General features: G+C 45.0%; 3 protein-coding genes across 5 annotated transcripts; 1 reads left to right on the plus strand and 2 right to left on the minus strand.

Annotated features, from left to right (window-relative positions):
• Window positions 1-225: 225 nt before the first annotated feature.
• On the minus strand, window positions 226-4,369 carry LOC125544657 (clathrin interactor EPSIN 1). Of its 2 annotated transcripts, XM_048708402.2 has the most exons (11): window positions 4,162-4,369; window positions 4,002-4,053; window positions 3,807-3,886; window positions 3,622-3,700; window positions 3,465-3,548; window positions 3,230-3,375; window positions 2,759-3,120; window positions 2,240-2,400; window positions 1,344-1,944; window positions 820-1,012; window positions 226-626 (listed from the first exon to the last, which is right to left on the minus strand). In XM_048708402.2, exons 1-10 carry the CDS (start codon window positions 4,203-4,205, stop codon window positions 852-854), a joined length of 1,770 nt encoding a protein of 589 aa, XP_048564359.2. In that variant the 5' UTR covers window positions 4,206-4,369; the 3' UTR covers window positions 226-626; window positions 820-851. The 2 variants fall into 2 exon arrangements, with proteins under 2 accessions (XP_048564359.2, XP_048564358.2); XM_048708401.2 differs by lacking the exon at window positions 226-626 and having other exon boundaries at window positions 628-1,012.
• Window positions 4,370-4,567: 198 nt separating this feature from the next.
• On the minus strand, window positions 4,568-9,283 carry LOC125544656 (serine/threonine-protein phosphatase 7 long form homolog). Of its 2 annotated transcripts, XM_087547476.1 has the most exons (5): window positions 9,125-9,282; window positions 7,873-8,507; window positions 7,116-7,384; window positions 5,718-7,022; window positions 4,568-5,561 (listed from the first exon to the last, which is right to left on the minus strand). In XM_087547476.1, exons 3-5 carry the CDS (start codon window positions 7,374-7,376, stop codon window positions 4,887-4,889), a joined length of 2,241 nt encoding a protein of 746 aa, XP_087403602.1. In that variant the 5' UTR covers window positions 7,377-7,384; window positions 7,873-8,507; window positions 9,125-9,282; the 3' UTR covers window positions 4,568-4,886. The 2 variants fall into 2 exon arrangements, with proteins under 2 accessions (XP_087403602.1, XP_048564356.2); XM_048708399.2 differs by lacking the exon at window positions 7,873-8,507 and having other exon boundaries at window positions 9,125-9,283.
• Window positions 7,610-8,416, plus strand: LOC147980273 (uncharacterized). Its single transcript, XM_087515540.1, has one exon. It carries the CDS (start codon window positions 7,610-7,612, stop codon window positions 8,414-8,416), a length of 807 nt encoding a protein of 268 aa, XP_087371666.1.
• Window positions 9,284-16,366: the final 7,083 nt, after the last annotated feature.

Below are 16,366 nucleotides of genomic sequence, written 5' to 3' on the forward strand. Positions count from 1 at the left end.
TTCGAGGGTTGCAACAAGACTCATGTTGCAAAGTGCCGAACGCAACACGAAGTTGTTGCAAAGGTTCAGCGAGCAGATCAGGCATAGAAAAAAAAATGGGAGTGCCTAGGACTCATCTAGATGAGATATAATTTGATCTCATTCACCTGAAAACAAAAACAGATAGAAATGGTACTACAAACCACGTCAGCACACACGCATCTTATAGTATCAATCCAATGGCTATAAAAGTGAATTAGACATAACTAAAACTCAGCTAGATGAGTTCTAGCAAAGCCGGAAAAAAATTGTTCAAGGCACTCCAACAAGGCTAATGTTGCGAAGCACTGAGCGCAACACGAGGCTTCTTGCAAAGGTACATCAAGCAGAATTGGACGACTAGCATACAACATAAAAAAAGCTGTTCAGGGTTGCAACAAAGCTCGTGTTGCAAAGCATTGAGCGCAATGAGACTTGTTGCAAAGGCCCAGCGGCTCACGAAAAGGGAGCAGACAGAAGGCGCACCCGCTTTTGGAGAAGCTCCTCCAGCAACCCCCAGGCCACGGCGAGTATGACAAACCAATTTCTACGCAGTCAACAAACCGAGCCTCGCGCGATTCTGACCCTCACTTTAGTTTATCCAGTCACTGCACAAAGTTCATTCGCTTTTTAATGCATACAAAATCATAGTAGCATCTCTATAACGCAGATTACATGTGTTCTGCGATACATCTACTCATCATTGCATAAGAAGAACAGAATCAGATATCGCAGGAACCACGGATGGGGAGACATGCCCACTCAAGGTAATCGAGAATATACAACCCTGAATAAGATCACCTGAAGTTCCCAAAGTGCTGCTGCTGCTGCTGCTAGAAAATGCGGCTTTCACCACCTGCTCCCGTGGAGCGTGGAAACTCAGGAGTGCCTGTTGCTGCCTCCATGTACCATGGAACAGTTTCTGGGGCTTTTTCCTCAGAGCCGTTGCTGAGCCGCCTAACGACCCTGGCATCTGAAGGATCAACCATCTTTGCTGCACATCACCAAAAGTAGAGAGCGATCATGAGCTACTTAGCTACAGTCAAGAAATGCAGGAATGATATCTAACGCAAGATGCCAGTCTTGAACTATCTTACATTGCTTTTCTGCAACAAGCAAAAAAGATCAAGGTTTGTGGGTAACTGGAACCACAAGTCGACAACTCATGTTCTTTATATGTACTAATTGCAACCATAACTCATGTTATAGCATTGCTAATGATTTTGCAACAGGGATGCAGAAATTCGGGGGTATGGGCAGCCACGTGGGTATGAAAAGTCAAAAGGACAAATAAATCGTCATTAGCAGAGTATAAGGATACTTACGGGCAGCTAAATTCAAATCAATCAACCCACGGCTCAAAGAGTCGGCCCAAATGCTAGATTTGCCCCGAAAAGTCTCTTTCTTCACAGCTGGTTTTGATGCTGCCATGGAGTCCTGCTTCTGCTTTGCGAGTGACTCGTTCATGGATTTGGTGACACTTGCCGTGCGTGATCCCTCATGCGACGCAAAGGCGCCAAAGTTCAACTCCTCCGAAGGACTGCAATCAGAACTCTTGCTGGCCCCAGGAGAACCATGTGTTGGTTCAGTAACAGCTGACCCTTTACTTGAAGACCATACACCAGAAGAGTTTGATCCATTGAAACGCTTCACCGGAATTCCAGCCAAAGGATCGAAAGCTGTGTCACTTGAAAGCTTTCCTTGTGAGGATTTGCTTGGGGTGCCACGCACTGAGAACTCTGTGTCCGAAGGGAATATTGCGGCAAAGGATGGGTTGAAGGGATCAAAAGCAGACGCAGAGGGCTGCGCAGGGGAAGAAGTTTTTTGCTCTATATGCTTATTGGGAGCACCACGTACTGAGAACTCCATGTCTGCAGTAGCTGAGCCACCAAAGGATGGCCTGCCAGCAAATAGATCAATGTTGCCCTGCAATGGCATTTGAATGCAGATAATTAGTTGGAAAGTATGCAAAATGGCCAACCTGTAGAAACGATTTATCATAAAAATGAAGTGTGAGTGTCAATTTATACAGTCCAATAGCCTGCTTAGATTATGAATCTTCAGAATTACTGCATTGTCCTATCACCATTTTTGTGAAACTAAGTATATCATATTTAAGTGGGATTTTTATTGCAAATAACTGTAAGAGATGAAAAACAATTTGTGCTACAAAGATATTGCTAGGTAAGGATAACTTTTGAAGAAGGTCAAGAAAACAAACCTGAGGGTGAGAACCACTTGACGTTGCTGCCTCCAATGGGGCTGACTGGAAATCTGCAAACGCAAACAAATCAATTTCCGGCACAGCAGCACTACCAGCGTTTGGCATTAATCTTGGCCCAAAGAGATCCAAATTATTGGAGCTCACATTAGCTGTTCCAGCTGCACTCCAAAAATGAAGGTAAGTGAGGACAACACTACGGTGAGTATGTCAAATAAAAGAAAATGCATAGAACTTTGCGTCTCGGCTAAATAATCAAGCAAGCGCTATGGTGAGTATGTTTGATAAAGTTAAGAAATAGCTGACGGCACTATGGTGTGTAGTTCAAACAAAAGAAAATTCAAATAAGAACTTTGGCTCTTAGCTAGGTAGTGCGGTAAGCAGAATGATAAGTGATGCCAGCATAATAGGCACATACCATGTTAAACAAAGTGTATAACAATGGGTACAGCGACAAGGAAACCGTGGTAATCATACAATCTAACCAAACTTTAGAGATGGTAAGGAAGAAATAATGACCAGATGTGGAAGATTCTCGTGGATTGAACTCGTCGCCATCATCCTCATTCTTTCCTTTCTGTGAACTTGGAACAGCAGGTGTGGCACGCGGATTCGACATCGATTTGGAGCCTCCTTTTGCTAATTTAGAGCTATTTGCACTCTTAGTAGTAGTTTCTTTTGACCTTTGTCTAGTGCTGCTGTAACTTGGCTTATTATTGTTCTTGCTCAATTCTGTGTCAGTGTGTCTATCCTTGAACGAGGCGGTTTCCCTCGAACCAGCTGTGCTCCCGTAGCGACTACCAGAGGAGTAGGTGCCACTGCCAAATGATGCTGCGCTTGATTTGTATGATGACATTCCAGTTGATGACACCCCCAAGTACCTGAACATATGATCCATGCAAATTGCAAAATTTGAGATGCACAGGGAAAGGCAAGAAGGGTTATGTTTACATAATGCACGACAAGTCGACGGCGAATGCAATGCAGTACTTGTCCCTCGTAGAAGCAGCCTTCTCCCTGGCTTGTTGAAGCTTTTCCCTGTCATCCACAATGACCAGAACAGCTTCGGCCTTCTTGCGCACATTGAGCCCAACGTCTTTTCCACCAGGCTCCACAAACTCGAATGTCGTGAGTTTCTTCACAAATAAAATCATCATCAGGGCGAGGTAAATAATAGTATATACACAAGGAAGTATACACTGAAACGAGCCACAGCAGCGCATACCGCAATCTGTGAGCTGTTGTCGATAATTTCCTCGGCTGCGCGCTCAGTGCCATTGGCCAGAAGATACTCAGCCACAGCCAGCGCCTGTGCAAGTGGAACAAACATCCTGTCAGTAAGGAACAATCCAGAACGGATAATTCCAGCTCGAGATCATCACCTTATACAGGTGACGCCAATTTGCGTCGGTGTTGCCCAGCCGTTGCCACAGCACCTTCATGATTATTTGGCATTCGCCGCTGAAAGCAGAGCGACGACTCGATCAAAATGTGCAAAAAAAACTCAATACCCTCGATTTAAAGAGATCAAGTGAGGAGAATTGGAATTGGAGCGCTTTGCACTGACATATTCTTGGTGGCCCGTGCGATGTCCGCCATGTCTGAACCGTGAGGCCCCCACGGCTCATCGCTGGTCGCGTCAAGAACCTATCGGGTACAAAATTTCAGGAAGATGGTAAAACAGCACAGATACACCATGGACATTTCTTCCTTGCTACGGCGGAATTACACGGGCGAATGAATGAAACACGATCGATCAGACCTTCTGCTCGATCTCTGGCACCTTGAGCACCTTGAGATTGACCTCTCGCTTTCTGCGCAACAGGGGATCGGGCCCGAGGTCAGCGCGCACGGGGAAAAGAAGAAAAGAGCGCCAGGCACGATCATCAAATCAAGACGAGAAAACAAAAGTAGGGCCTTACATCTCCCGGACGGTGTGATCGAGCGCCTTCATGATCCCATCCATGGCTGGGCTGGAGACTTGCAACCCCGCCGGCGGAGGAGCGGTGGCGGTGGCGGTGGCGTGGCGACGCCAAGACGGAGACGGGGTCCGGAGAGGAGCGCCGCGGAATAATAACGACGCTGGCGGCAGTCAGCGCCCGGACCGGGACACTGTCTGTGTGCCCATCGCACTGGACTCTGTCTCGGACCGTCTCCCCCCTTGGGCTCGTTCGCGTGTGCGGTGTGAAAGCCCAACTGCTGGCGGGCCACATTTTCTACTCCTGGACATCTTCGCCTGAAGTTGCTCAGAAAAAAAAAGGTACATTTTCTCCTGAAGCTGATATTCGGACGCGGAAAAAGGTGTAAATACAACACCTATCTCCGATATAAAAAAAGAAACAACAATCTCCAATTTTGCCTATATAAGTACTCTCTCTGTAAAGAAATATAAGAGCGTTCAGATCATTATACAGAGGAGTAGTAGAGTGATAAACAAATAATGGATTGAATCACATCAAGAAGCTATTTGTCCCAGCGACAAATCATGCTGCATAACAAGCCCAATAATGTCAGCAAAAATGAAACGCCAATCACGGCAGACTCCCGAAAGCGGCATCAACTACATTCTAATCCCTACATATGTGGACATGAAGAAGCTGGAATCGGCATCATGTCTCTTTTCCTCTCTGACTTTGAGACAGATCAACTATGGGTGTGAGGAAGGGGCGCCATTACAGCCGCTGTCGTTTTCCTCCTCTGCGTCTTCGTGTTCTGCCGTCGCTACATCATCACCTTCCAGTTTGACATCGGCGCTCTCTTGTGGAGGAGAGGGCGCAACATCGAAACCATTGTTTTCCTCACATGTGGACATGGGTTCCACCACCTCTACACCATGTTCCATTTCGGCAGCATGTCCAGCTTGATCAACATCCTCAGTGTGCTGTGGAATATCAAAGTCTTCTGCCTCACAGTTCTCAATGGCCAATGAAGCCGAGTCACAGTTTTCGTGCACGTCCAGTAGCAAACTGTCGACGCGGTGGTTTTCCCCACCCATAGGTTCAAAGCCCAACGTAGCCTGCTCCACCGTGTGAAGGTCCTCATCTTCCAGGTATTCACCCTCTTGATTGTCACATATAATGTTCTGTTCAGCTTCAAGCAAAAGTAGAGACTCATGATGGGGAGCAGCAGAGCCACAATGTGAGCCGGTGACTGAATCAAAAGGTGGAGCCTCTGGGCCACCCCTTTCCTTGATCTCACCAAGATCACTGAGGACATCTTCAAAGCCATGCAGAAATTCAAACACTAAGGCTTGTGTGGCCGTATCAGCCGTGGATGCCATGGCTGTCTTGGCCTTCTTCATCATACCATGCAGCTTATCAACCTACAGGAAAGAATTCATCTTCAGTAATGATTCAGTATGTATGAACTACTTGGACAAGCTTCAATTCAAATCGTATTATTATATCTAGAGATAAAACATTAGTTCAGTCAACTGTGAAACCATATCATATAAATTTGATGCATAAGTTAGGCTTACCGCTTTACGGATCATAGGAGACTTGGCTTTGTACTGAAGATCGGAAGAATCATCGGGTGGGGATAAAAGTCCTGCTTCAGCATCATCACCGGTCGATGGCACAAGATATCGCCGTGTAGCTCCAGAGTACCACTGCAGATACTCGTCATAAGATGACAAATCAAACTGCTCAGTCTCCCGAAATATGCGCTGTCGCCGTGCTTCCCATTCCTGAATATACTCATGATGTGTCTCTTCCCAATTTTCACGCTCTCTACCACGTCGGCTAATACGATGTAATGTCTGTAGGGTAGGTCGAAAAGGTGGTGGAATGCATTGACGAAGCCCGAATTGCCGCATCACTCGCTCAGGCAGATACATCTCAACAATAGGAAAATTTATTAATGGTGCTTGAGTAATCCACAGGTCAGCATCTTTTGTACAAAGTGGTGGTAAGCTCGAGGACTCAATGAGCATGTATGGTTCCCATTTCAACTGATCTGCTCGCTGCAGATTTAGCTCATCCCTGTACTGCTTAAGACAGCGGGTAGCATTCTCACTTTGTGCGCGAGCACCCACCCAACGGAAGCCAATTGGGGGCAAGTCCTGTGGGATGTCTGTCTCCGCGACTGAGGAAGATCGAGCCAATGGCCTGCCAACATGAGAGTGCTCCCAACTCCAAAGCTGCAAGAGAAGCAATGAACCACCTATATTCTTCATGTTGTGGGAGGAGGCAGCAGAGCAAAGAGCTCGGTAGAGGAATGCGAGGGCTGCGGAACCCCAGCTGTATGTTCCAACAAGAGAAAGATCAGCAATCAATGGAAGATATATCAGACTCATCCTTCCTGTCCCGTCTGGAAAGAGCACTCCACATAAAAGGCTCAGGATGTATGCTCGAACATGCCTCTGTACCGTATGATCATCCGCCCCTTCTGGTAACTCATAGAAGTGCTTCTTCAGCCATTTGTAATGCAAGAAGGATTTTCCAGGCATTGATTGACCTCTTGGATCATGACCTAGACAATCAAGGACCATCTGCCCATAATCATGATCAGTACTAGAACAAACTGGTCGGCCGTCAATAGGAAGAGCAAACAACATGGCAACATCTTGAAGCGTAACTGTCATCTCCCCAGAAGCCAAGTGAAAGCTGTGGGTCTCTGGCCTCCAACGCTCAACAAGAGCAGTAATCAAGGCTTTGTCCAATTGAGGCATTCTCTGGCAGATTTGTGAGAGACCAAGCAATCCAGCATCCCTCAAATAAGGACGATACCTCTCATGAAATTTCAAGGGTTTGTGGTGACGCAACTTCAACTGCTCCAGGGCCTGCAATAATAGAGAATATAGGTTCAATGCTATTGAAGAAAAAAAATGCTCCTTCAACTACGAAATATGACAGTTTTTTGTCCTTAGATTAACCTGATCGCCAAAAATTGCATCCGAACGGTGGTTAATCTTAGGATTGAGTAGTGTACTGGATGAAGGCTCTGCAGGCCCTGCATAACAAGCAACATGGACTTGTTCGGGAGTGAAACCAACATTGTCCTCTCTATCAGAAGTGGTACTCGGCGAAGAAGGCGCAGATGTTTCATGATGATCCATTTCATATTCTGCCACAGAACATCTGCCACGGCCCCGGCCCCGGCCACGACGTGCACGTCCTCTTGCCCTTGAAGACATGGACTACTCTGCAAACAAATAATCATTACATCAGTTGCCAGAATGTCATAGAAGCCCCTAGGAAGATCAGAAATTTTGGATGGAGGGTGGCTACGAACACTCTAGCAACAAAGGAAAACAAGTGGAAAAGAACTCTTGTGACGGATGCCACTTGTAGCATCTGTGGGAATGGTACTGAGGATGAGTACCATGCAGTGATCATGTGCACAAAGAGTAGGGGCCTAAGGTCAGCCATGAGAGAATCCTGGAATCTACCGCCAGAACAAAAATCCAGGCACACAGGTGATGATTGGCTACAAGTGCTCCTGGACTCTGTAAATGAGGACATGCGAGCTAAAATCCTGTTGCTTATATGGCGCTGTTGGTTCCTCCGGGAAGATTGTGTGCGCAAGGACGGTAAGGAAACAATCAGACGGTCTGTTCATTTCCTAACACAGTATGAGGAGGAGCTGAGAAATGCAGAAACTTCAGTTGAGTGGAAGGGAGGGAAGAACACCTGTGTCAGGGAGGTGACCACCCCGGGATTGCCACCTGCCCAGGACATAAAGTGGAACCCTCCAACGCAAGGAACTGTCAAACTCAACGCTGATGCGGCTTATTTGTCCGAAACAGGTGAAAGTTCCACTGGTGCTGTTGCCCGTGATTTCAGGGGCTGTGTACTCTTCTCTTGCTGCAAAAAACTGCCATTCTGCAGCAGCGTGGAAGAGGCCGAGGCCAGAACCGTCCTTGTCGGCCTCCAGGAGCTGGCCAAGATTTCAAATGGCCATGTAATCATCGAGACGGACAGCCAGTTCACTGTCAAGGAACTGTCGACGCAGACTCCCACGCGCTGTCCCTGCTACGGCACCATGATGGATATTCGTCAGGCTATGTCCTCCTTCTCGGAGAGCTCTGTCAGATACGCGGAGAGAAGCAGAAACTCCCTGGCTCACAATCTGGCTGCACTGACTAGGAGTGTAGGAGATATTCGGTTGACTGCAGATGTCCCGACTAGTTTACGATCCCTACTGATATCTGAATATCCTAGTCCTTCTGAGTAGGCTTGTCTACTTCAGATCTCAAAAAAAAAAAATGCCATAGATGATCACAGCAAGAAAGAAAATCCAATGGACGGTGTGAGCGCTGCTCATTCTGTTAAGATTTAAAACCATAGCTTATATACAAGAAAGGAACTCTGTGCAAAATGAAACGAAGCATATACAATCAAAAAAGGCATATGCTTAAAAGATATGGCATCCATCTTCTATTAGAAATCTTTAGCACGGTCTAATCTGTCAACTGTGAGTTATTTTCCCCTTCAAATGTTGCTCCACGGAACTAGCTACTTGCAATGACCAACTGAAACACTAAATCTCAAATCTAAATCTTCTTATTTATGGAGAGAGCAACTCCTAAACATGTGTATAGTCTGACTGAGCAATTTTCTTCATCCTCAGACAAGAAACCAGCATTTTACAGGCTTACAGCTGACCAGTGTCCCATTTTTATCTATTCAGAGAAAAGGGATTTTCATTGAAACATCTGGACTATAGGAGGCCACAGGTTCGACAAGAACAGGTTCAACAGAACATAGTAGCGCCACTGCCCCCATTACATATCAAGTTATCCGTATCAACCCACTATTCCCTTGCTCAAAACACTTGAATAATCTGCGCACCAGACCAGAGCACGCGCAATGGGACAACAGCGTGCGCCGAGATCCAAGGGAGGGGAGTAAAATCCAGGCGTGGGTGCGAGAGCGGGCTTACCAAATCAGGCTGGCGAGGTGGCGCCGGAGGAGGCGGGGGAGAAGCTCCTGATCCCCCGTGGATTTTTGCTTTCCGTGAGAGGAGAAGGGAACCCTAGAAATTTGCTTTCCAGGGGCGGAGGCGGCGAAGCGGAAGCCGTGACCCGCAGTGGAGCTGCGCACGCACCTGGTTGCTTCCGCAACAAAGAAAGAGCGGCTCCACCAGCTTCTGGGCCGGAGAGGCCGAGCCCAAACAGACGGCCTTTTTCGGGGATTTTTCCAGCCCCAGCCGCTCCAAAAAATTATTTTTCCAAAATAAAGAAACCAATCCAAAAAAAAAAATGGTCTGAAAAGGGGTTTACTCCTAGATCCCTATATGAAGTTGTTAATGTTAGGGGTGTGCAACCAATATATATCTTCCTGGCGTTTGGCATATCAAAGTACTCCCAAGAATTCAGGGTTTTTTATGGCTTTTCTCTAAAAACAAAGTCATGACATGTTGAGAAGGGGAGGAATAGCCAAACCTCTTGTGTGCTTTTTTCTGAGATTGAATCTATCTACCATCACTTTTTTGAATACATGGTTGCTAGACAAATGTGGAATGATGTAGAGAAAACCTTCCATGTGAACATTCATGATTTACTAGAAGAGTTGGGCGCGCTTTAGGCTATGAATATTTACTCATGGGTGGGGCAAGCTCTTCTATTCTTGTTCATGGTTTCTCTTGGCTGGTTCATCTGGAGGGGAGGGGGGGGGGTGATACGTCTCCAACGTATCTACTTTTCCAAACACTTTTGCCCTTATTTTGGACTCTAACTTGCATGATTTGAATGGAACTAATCCGGATTGACGTTGTTTTCAGCAGAATTACCATGGTGTTTTTTATGTGCAGGAGCAAACGTTCTCGGAATGACCTGAAACTTCACGGAGCCATTTTTCAGAAAATAAGAAAAATACCTGCAAAAGATGAAGGCCAAGGGGCCCACCACCTCTCCACGAGGGTGGGGGAAGGGCGCGCCCCCTACCTCGTGGGCCCCATGTTGCCTCTCCAACTCCAACTCCATATATTGAGTTTCGGGGAGAAAAAAATCAGAGAGAAGAAATCATCACGTTTTACGATACAGAGGCACCGCCAAGCCCTAAAACCTCTCGGGGGGCTGATCTGGAGTCTGTTCGGGGCTCCGAAGAGGGGAATCTGTCGCCATCGTCATCATCAACCATCCTCCATCACCAATTTCATGATGCTCACCGTCGTGCGTGAGTAATTCCATCGTAGGCTTGCTGGACGGTGATGGGTTGGATGAGATATATCACGTAATCGAGTTAGTTTTGTTAGGGTTTGATCCCTAGTATCCACTATGTTCTGAGATTGATGTTGCTATGACTTTGCTATGCTTAATGCTTGTCACTAGGGCCCGAGTGCCATGATTTCAGATCTGAACCTATTATGTTTTCATCAATATATCAGTGTTCTTGATCCTATCTTGCAAGTCTATAGTCACCTATTATGTGTTATGATCCGTTAACCCCGAAGTGACAATAATCGGAATACTTACCGATGATGACCGTAGTTTGAGGAGTTCATGTATTCACTATGTGTTAATGCTTTGTTCCGGTTCTCTATTAAAAGGAGGCCTTAATATCCCTTAATTTCCGTAAGGACCCCGCTGCCACGGGAGGGTAGGACAAAAGATGTCATGCAAGTTCTTTTCCATAAGCACGTATGACTATGTTCGGAATACATGCCTACATTATATCAATGAACTGGAGCTAGTTTTGTGTCACCCTAGGTTATGACTGTTACATGATGAACCGCATCCAGCATAATTCTCCATCACTGATCCATTGCCTACGAGATTTCCATATATTGTTCTCCGCTTATTTACTTTTCTGTTGCTATTGCTATCATCACTATAAAATACCAAAAACATTACTTTTACTACCGTTACCTTTTGTTACCATTATCACTACTATCATATTACTTTGCTACTAAACACTTTGCTGCAGATATTAAGTTTCTAGGTGTGGTTGAATTGACAACTCAGCTGCTAATACTTGAGAGTATTCTTTGGCTCCCCTTGTGTCGAATCAATAAATTTGGGTTGAATACTCTACCCTCGAAAACTGTTGCGATCCCCTATACTTGTGGGTTATCAAGACTATTTTCTGGAGCCGTTGTCGGGGAGCATAGCTCTATTCTTTGAGTCACTTGGGATATATATCTGCTTATCATTATGAAGAACTTGAGAGATCCAAAAACCAAGACCTATCCCTCAACTACGAGGGGAGGTAAGGAACTGCCATCTAGCTCTGCACTTGATTCACCTTCTGTTATGAGTAAGTTTGCAACACCTACACCTGCTTCTGCTATTCGTTCTGATATGTCGCATGTTATTGATGATGCCACTTCTGCTATGCATGATATTTATGATGAAACTACCTCTATGCCTGATACTACTGTGCCACTTAGTGATTTTCTTGATGAACAAATTGCTAGGGCTAGAGAAATTGAAAATATTGAATCTGATGATACTGATGAAAGTGATGATGGAGAATCCCTTGTTATTCCTAAGGGTTATGTGTTTGATCAAGAAGCTTCTTTCACTATTTTAGCTTGCAAAAATAGAAATGAACTCAAAAAGTTATTAGCTAAATGGAGTAAGCAATCTCTAAATGTTAGAATGAAACCTAAACCTGCTTTTGCTACTTCACCTATCTTTGTTACTGATAAGGATTATGAATTCTCTGTTGATCCTGATATAATTACTTTGGTTGAATCTGATCCTTTTCATGGTTATGAATCTGAAACTGTTGTGGCACATCTTACTAAGTTGAATGATATAGCCACCCTATTCACTAAAGATGAGAGAACTCGTTACTTTTATATTCTTAAAATATTTTCGTTCTCACTAAAAGGTGATGCTAAGATATGGTTTAATTCTCTTGATCCTGGTTGTGTGCGTAGTCCCCAGGATATGATTTATTACTTCTCTGCTAAATATTTCCCTGCTCATAAGAAACAAGCTGCTTTAAGGGATATATATAATTTTGTGCAAATTAAAGAAGAGAGTCTCCCACAAGCTTGGGGGAGGCTTCTCCAATTACTTAATGCTTTGCCTGATCATCCTCTTAAGAAAAATGAAATACTTGATATCTTTTATAATGGACTAACCGATGCCTCCAGAGATTACCTGGATAGTTGTGCTGGTTCTGTTTTCAGGGAAAGAACACCGGATGAAGCTGAAATTCTATTGAATAATATGTTGACAAATGAAAATAATTGGACACCTCCGGAGCCAATTCCTGGGCCTATTCCTAAACCAACTCTGAAGAAGATGGGTATTCTATTTCTCAGTCCTGAAGATATGCAAGAGGCAAAGAAATCTATGAAAGAAAAAGGTATTAAAGCTGAAGATGTTAAGAATTTACCTCCTATTGAAGAAATACATGGTCTTAATTTACCGCTTGTTGAAGAAACATATAATCTTAATTTTGAGGAACGTAGTAATTTCAAAAAAATTCCTACGCACACGCAAGATCATGGTGATGCATAGCAACGAGAGGGGAGAGTGTTGTCCATGTACCCTCGTAGACCGAAAGCGGAAGCGTTTGCACAACACGGTTGATGTAGTCGTACATCTTCATGATACGTCTCCAACGTATCTATAATTTTTGATTGCTCCATGCTATATTATCTACTGTTTTGGACTATATTGGGCTTTATTTTCCACTTTTATATTATTTTTGGGACTAACCTATTAACCGGAGGCCCAGCCCAGAATTGCTGTTTTTTTGCCTATTTCAGTGTTTCGAAGAAATAGAATATCAAATGGAGTTCAAACGGAATGAAACCTTCGGAAACGTGATTTTCTCATCAGATAAGATCAAGGAGACTTGGACCCTCCGTCAAGAAAGCCACAAGGTGGTCACGAGGGTGGAGGGCGCCCCCCCTAGGGCACGCCCCCTGCCTCGTGGGCCCCTCGAAGTTCCACCGACGTACTCCTTCCTCCTATATATATCCACGTACCCCCAAACGATCAAATACGGAGCCAAAAACCTAATTCCACCACTGCAACTTTCTGTATCCACGAGATCCCATCTTGGGGCCTGTTCCGGAGCTCCGCCGGAGGGGGCATCGATCACGGAGGGCTTCTACATCATCATCCAAGCCTCTCCGATGAAGTGTGAGTAGTTTATTTCAGACCTACGGGTCCATAGTTAGTAGCTAAATGGCTTCTTCTCTCTTTTTGGATCTCAATACAATGTTCTCCCCCTCTCTTGTGGAGATCTATTCGATGTAATCTTCTTTTTGCGGTGTGTTTATTGAGAACGATGAATTGTGGGTTTATGATCCAGTATATCTATGAATAATATTTGAATCTTCTCTGAATTCTTTTATGTATGTTTGGTTATCTTTGCAAGTCTCTTCGAATTATCAGTTTGGTTTGGCCTACTAGATTGGTTGTTCTTGCCATGGGAGAAGTGCTTAGCTTTGGGTTCGATCTTGCGGTGTCCTTTCCCAGTGACAGAAGAGGCAGCAAGGCACGTATTGTATTGTTGCCATCGAGGATAACAAGATGGGTTTTTTATCATATTGCATGAAACTACCCCTCTACATCATGTCATCTTGCTTAAGGCGTTACTCTATTTTTAACTTAATACTCTAGATGCATGCTGGATGGCGGTCGATGAGTGGAGTAATAGTAGTAGATGCAGAATCGTTTCGGTCTACTTGTCTCGGACGTGATGCCTATATACATGATCATACCTAGATATTCTCATAACTATGCTCAATTCTGTCAATTGCTCAACAGTAATTTGTTCACCCACCGTAGAATACTTATGCTCTTGAGAGAAGCCACTAGTGAAACCTATGGCCCCCGGGTCTCTTTCTCATCATATTAATCTCCATCACTTTATTATTGCTTTGCTTTTAATTTGCTTTTACTTTTTACTTTGCATCTCTATACCAAAAATACCAAAAATATTATTTATCATCTCTATCAGATCTCACTTTCGTAAGTGACCGTGAAGGGACTGACAACCCCTAAGCGCGTTGGTTGCATTGAGCTATTGTTTTTGTGTAGGTACGAGGGACTCGAGCGTAGCCTCCTACTGGATTGATACCTTGGTTCTCAAAAACTAAGGGAAATACTTACACTACTTTTCTGCATCATCCTCTCCTCTTCGGGGAAATCCAACGCGGTGCTCAAGAGGTAGCACTTCACGATCCGACTGATCAAGTACCGAACGTACGGCACCTCCGAGTTCAGCACATGTTCAGCCCGATGACGTCCCTCGAACTCTGATCCAGCCGAGTGTTGAGGGAGAGTTTTGTTAGCACGACGGCGTGGTGACGATGTTGATGTTCTACCGACGCAGGGCTTCACCTAAGCACCGCTACAGTATTATCGAGGTGGACTATGGTGGAGGGGCACCGCACACGGCTAAAAGATCAACTTGATCAATTGTTGTGTATATGGGGTGCCCCCTGCCCCTGTATATAAAGGATCAAGGGGGGTGCGGCCGGCCAGGGAGAGGGCGCGCCAGGAGGAGTCCTACTCCCACCGGGAGTAGGACTCCCCCCTTTCCTAGTTGGAATAGGATTCGAGAGAAGGAAAGAGAGGGGGGAAGAAGGAAAGAGGGGGCCGGCCCCCCTTGCCCTAAACCAATTCAGTTTGGGCCTTGGGGGGGCGCCCCGCACTCCCCTTGCTTCCCTCTATTTCCACTAAGGCCCATGTAGGCCCATTAAGCCCCCGGGGGGTTCCGGTAACCTCCCGATACTCCGGTAAAATCCCGATTTCACCCGAAACACTTCCGACATCCAAACATAGGCTTCCAATATATCAATCTTCATGTCTCGACCATTTCGAGACTCCTCGTCATGTCCTTGATCACATCCGGGACTCCGAACAATCTTTGGTACATCAAAACATATAAACTCATAATATAACTGTCATCATAACGTTAAGCGTGCGGACCCTACGGGTTCGAGAACTATGTAGACATGACCGAGACACATCTCTGGTCAATAACCAATAGCGGAACCTGGATGCTCATATTGGCTCCCACATATTCTACGAAGATCTTTATCGGTCAAACCGCACAACAACATACGTTGTTCCCTTTTTCATCGGTATGTTACTTGCCCGAGATTCGATCGTCGGTATCTCAATACCTAGTTCAATCTCGTTACCGGCAAGTCTCTTTACTCGTTCTGTAATACATCATCCCACAACTAACTCATTAGTTGCAATGCTTGCAAGGCTTAAGTGATGTGCATTACCGAGAGGGCCCAGAGATACCTCTCCGACAATCGGAGTGACAAATCCTAATCTCAAAATACGCCAACCCAACAAGTACCTTTGGAGACACCTGTAGAGCACCTTTATAATCACCCAGTTACGTTGTGACGTTTGGTAGCACACAAAGTGTTCCTCCAGTAAACGGGAGTTGCATAATCTCATAGTCATAGGAACATGTATAAGTCATGAGAAAAGCAATAGCAACATACTAAACGATCGGGTGCTAAGCTAACGGAATGGGTCATGTCAATCACATCATTCTCCTAATGATGTGACCCCATTAATAAAATGACAACTCATGTCTATGGTCAGGAAAAATAACCATCTATGATCAACGGGCTAGTCAAGTAGAGGCATACTAGTGACAATCTGTTTGTCTATGTATTCACACATGTATTATGTTTCTGGTTAATACAATTCTAGCATGAATAATAAACATTTATCATGATATAAGGAAATAAATAATAACTTTATTATTGCCTTTAGGGCATAATTCCTTCAGTCTCCCACTTGCACTAGAGTCAATAATCTAGATTACACGGTAATGATTCTAACACCCATGGAGCCTTGGTGCTGATCATGTTTTGCTCGTGGAAGAGGCTTAGTCAGCGGGTCTGCAACATTTAGATCTATATGTATCTTGCAAATTCCTATGTCTCCCACCCGGACTAAATCCCGGATGGAATTGAAGCATCTCTTGATGTGTTTGGTTCTCTTGTGAAATCTGGATTCCTTCGCCAAGGCAATTGCACCAGTATTGTCACAAAAGATTTTGATTGGACCCGATGCACTAGGTATGACACCTAGATCGGATATGAACTCCTTCATCCAGACTTCTTCATTTGCTGCTTCCGAAGCAGCTATGTACTCCGCTTCACATGTAGATCCTGCCACAACGCTTTGTTTAGAACTGCACCAACTGACAGCTCCATCGTTCAATGTAAACATGTATCCGGTTT

The sequence above is a fragment of the Triticum urartu genome, chromosome 3A (assembly GCF_056163025.1).
Source record: "Triticum urartu cultivar PI428250 chromosome 3A, HENAU_Tu73, whole genome shotgun sequence".
Classification (NCBI taxonomy): domain Eukaryota; kingdom Viridiplantae; phylum Streptophyta; class Magnoliopsida; order Poales; family Poaceae; genus Triticum; species Triticum urartu.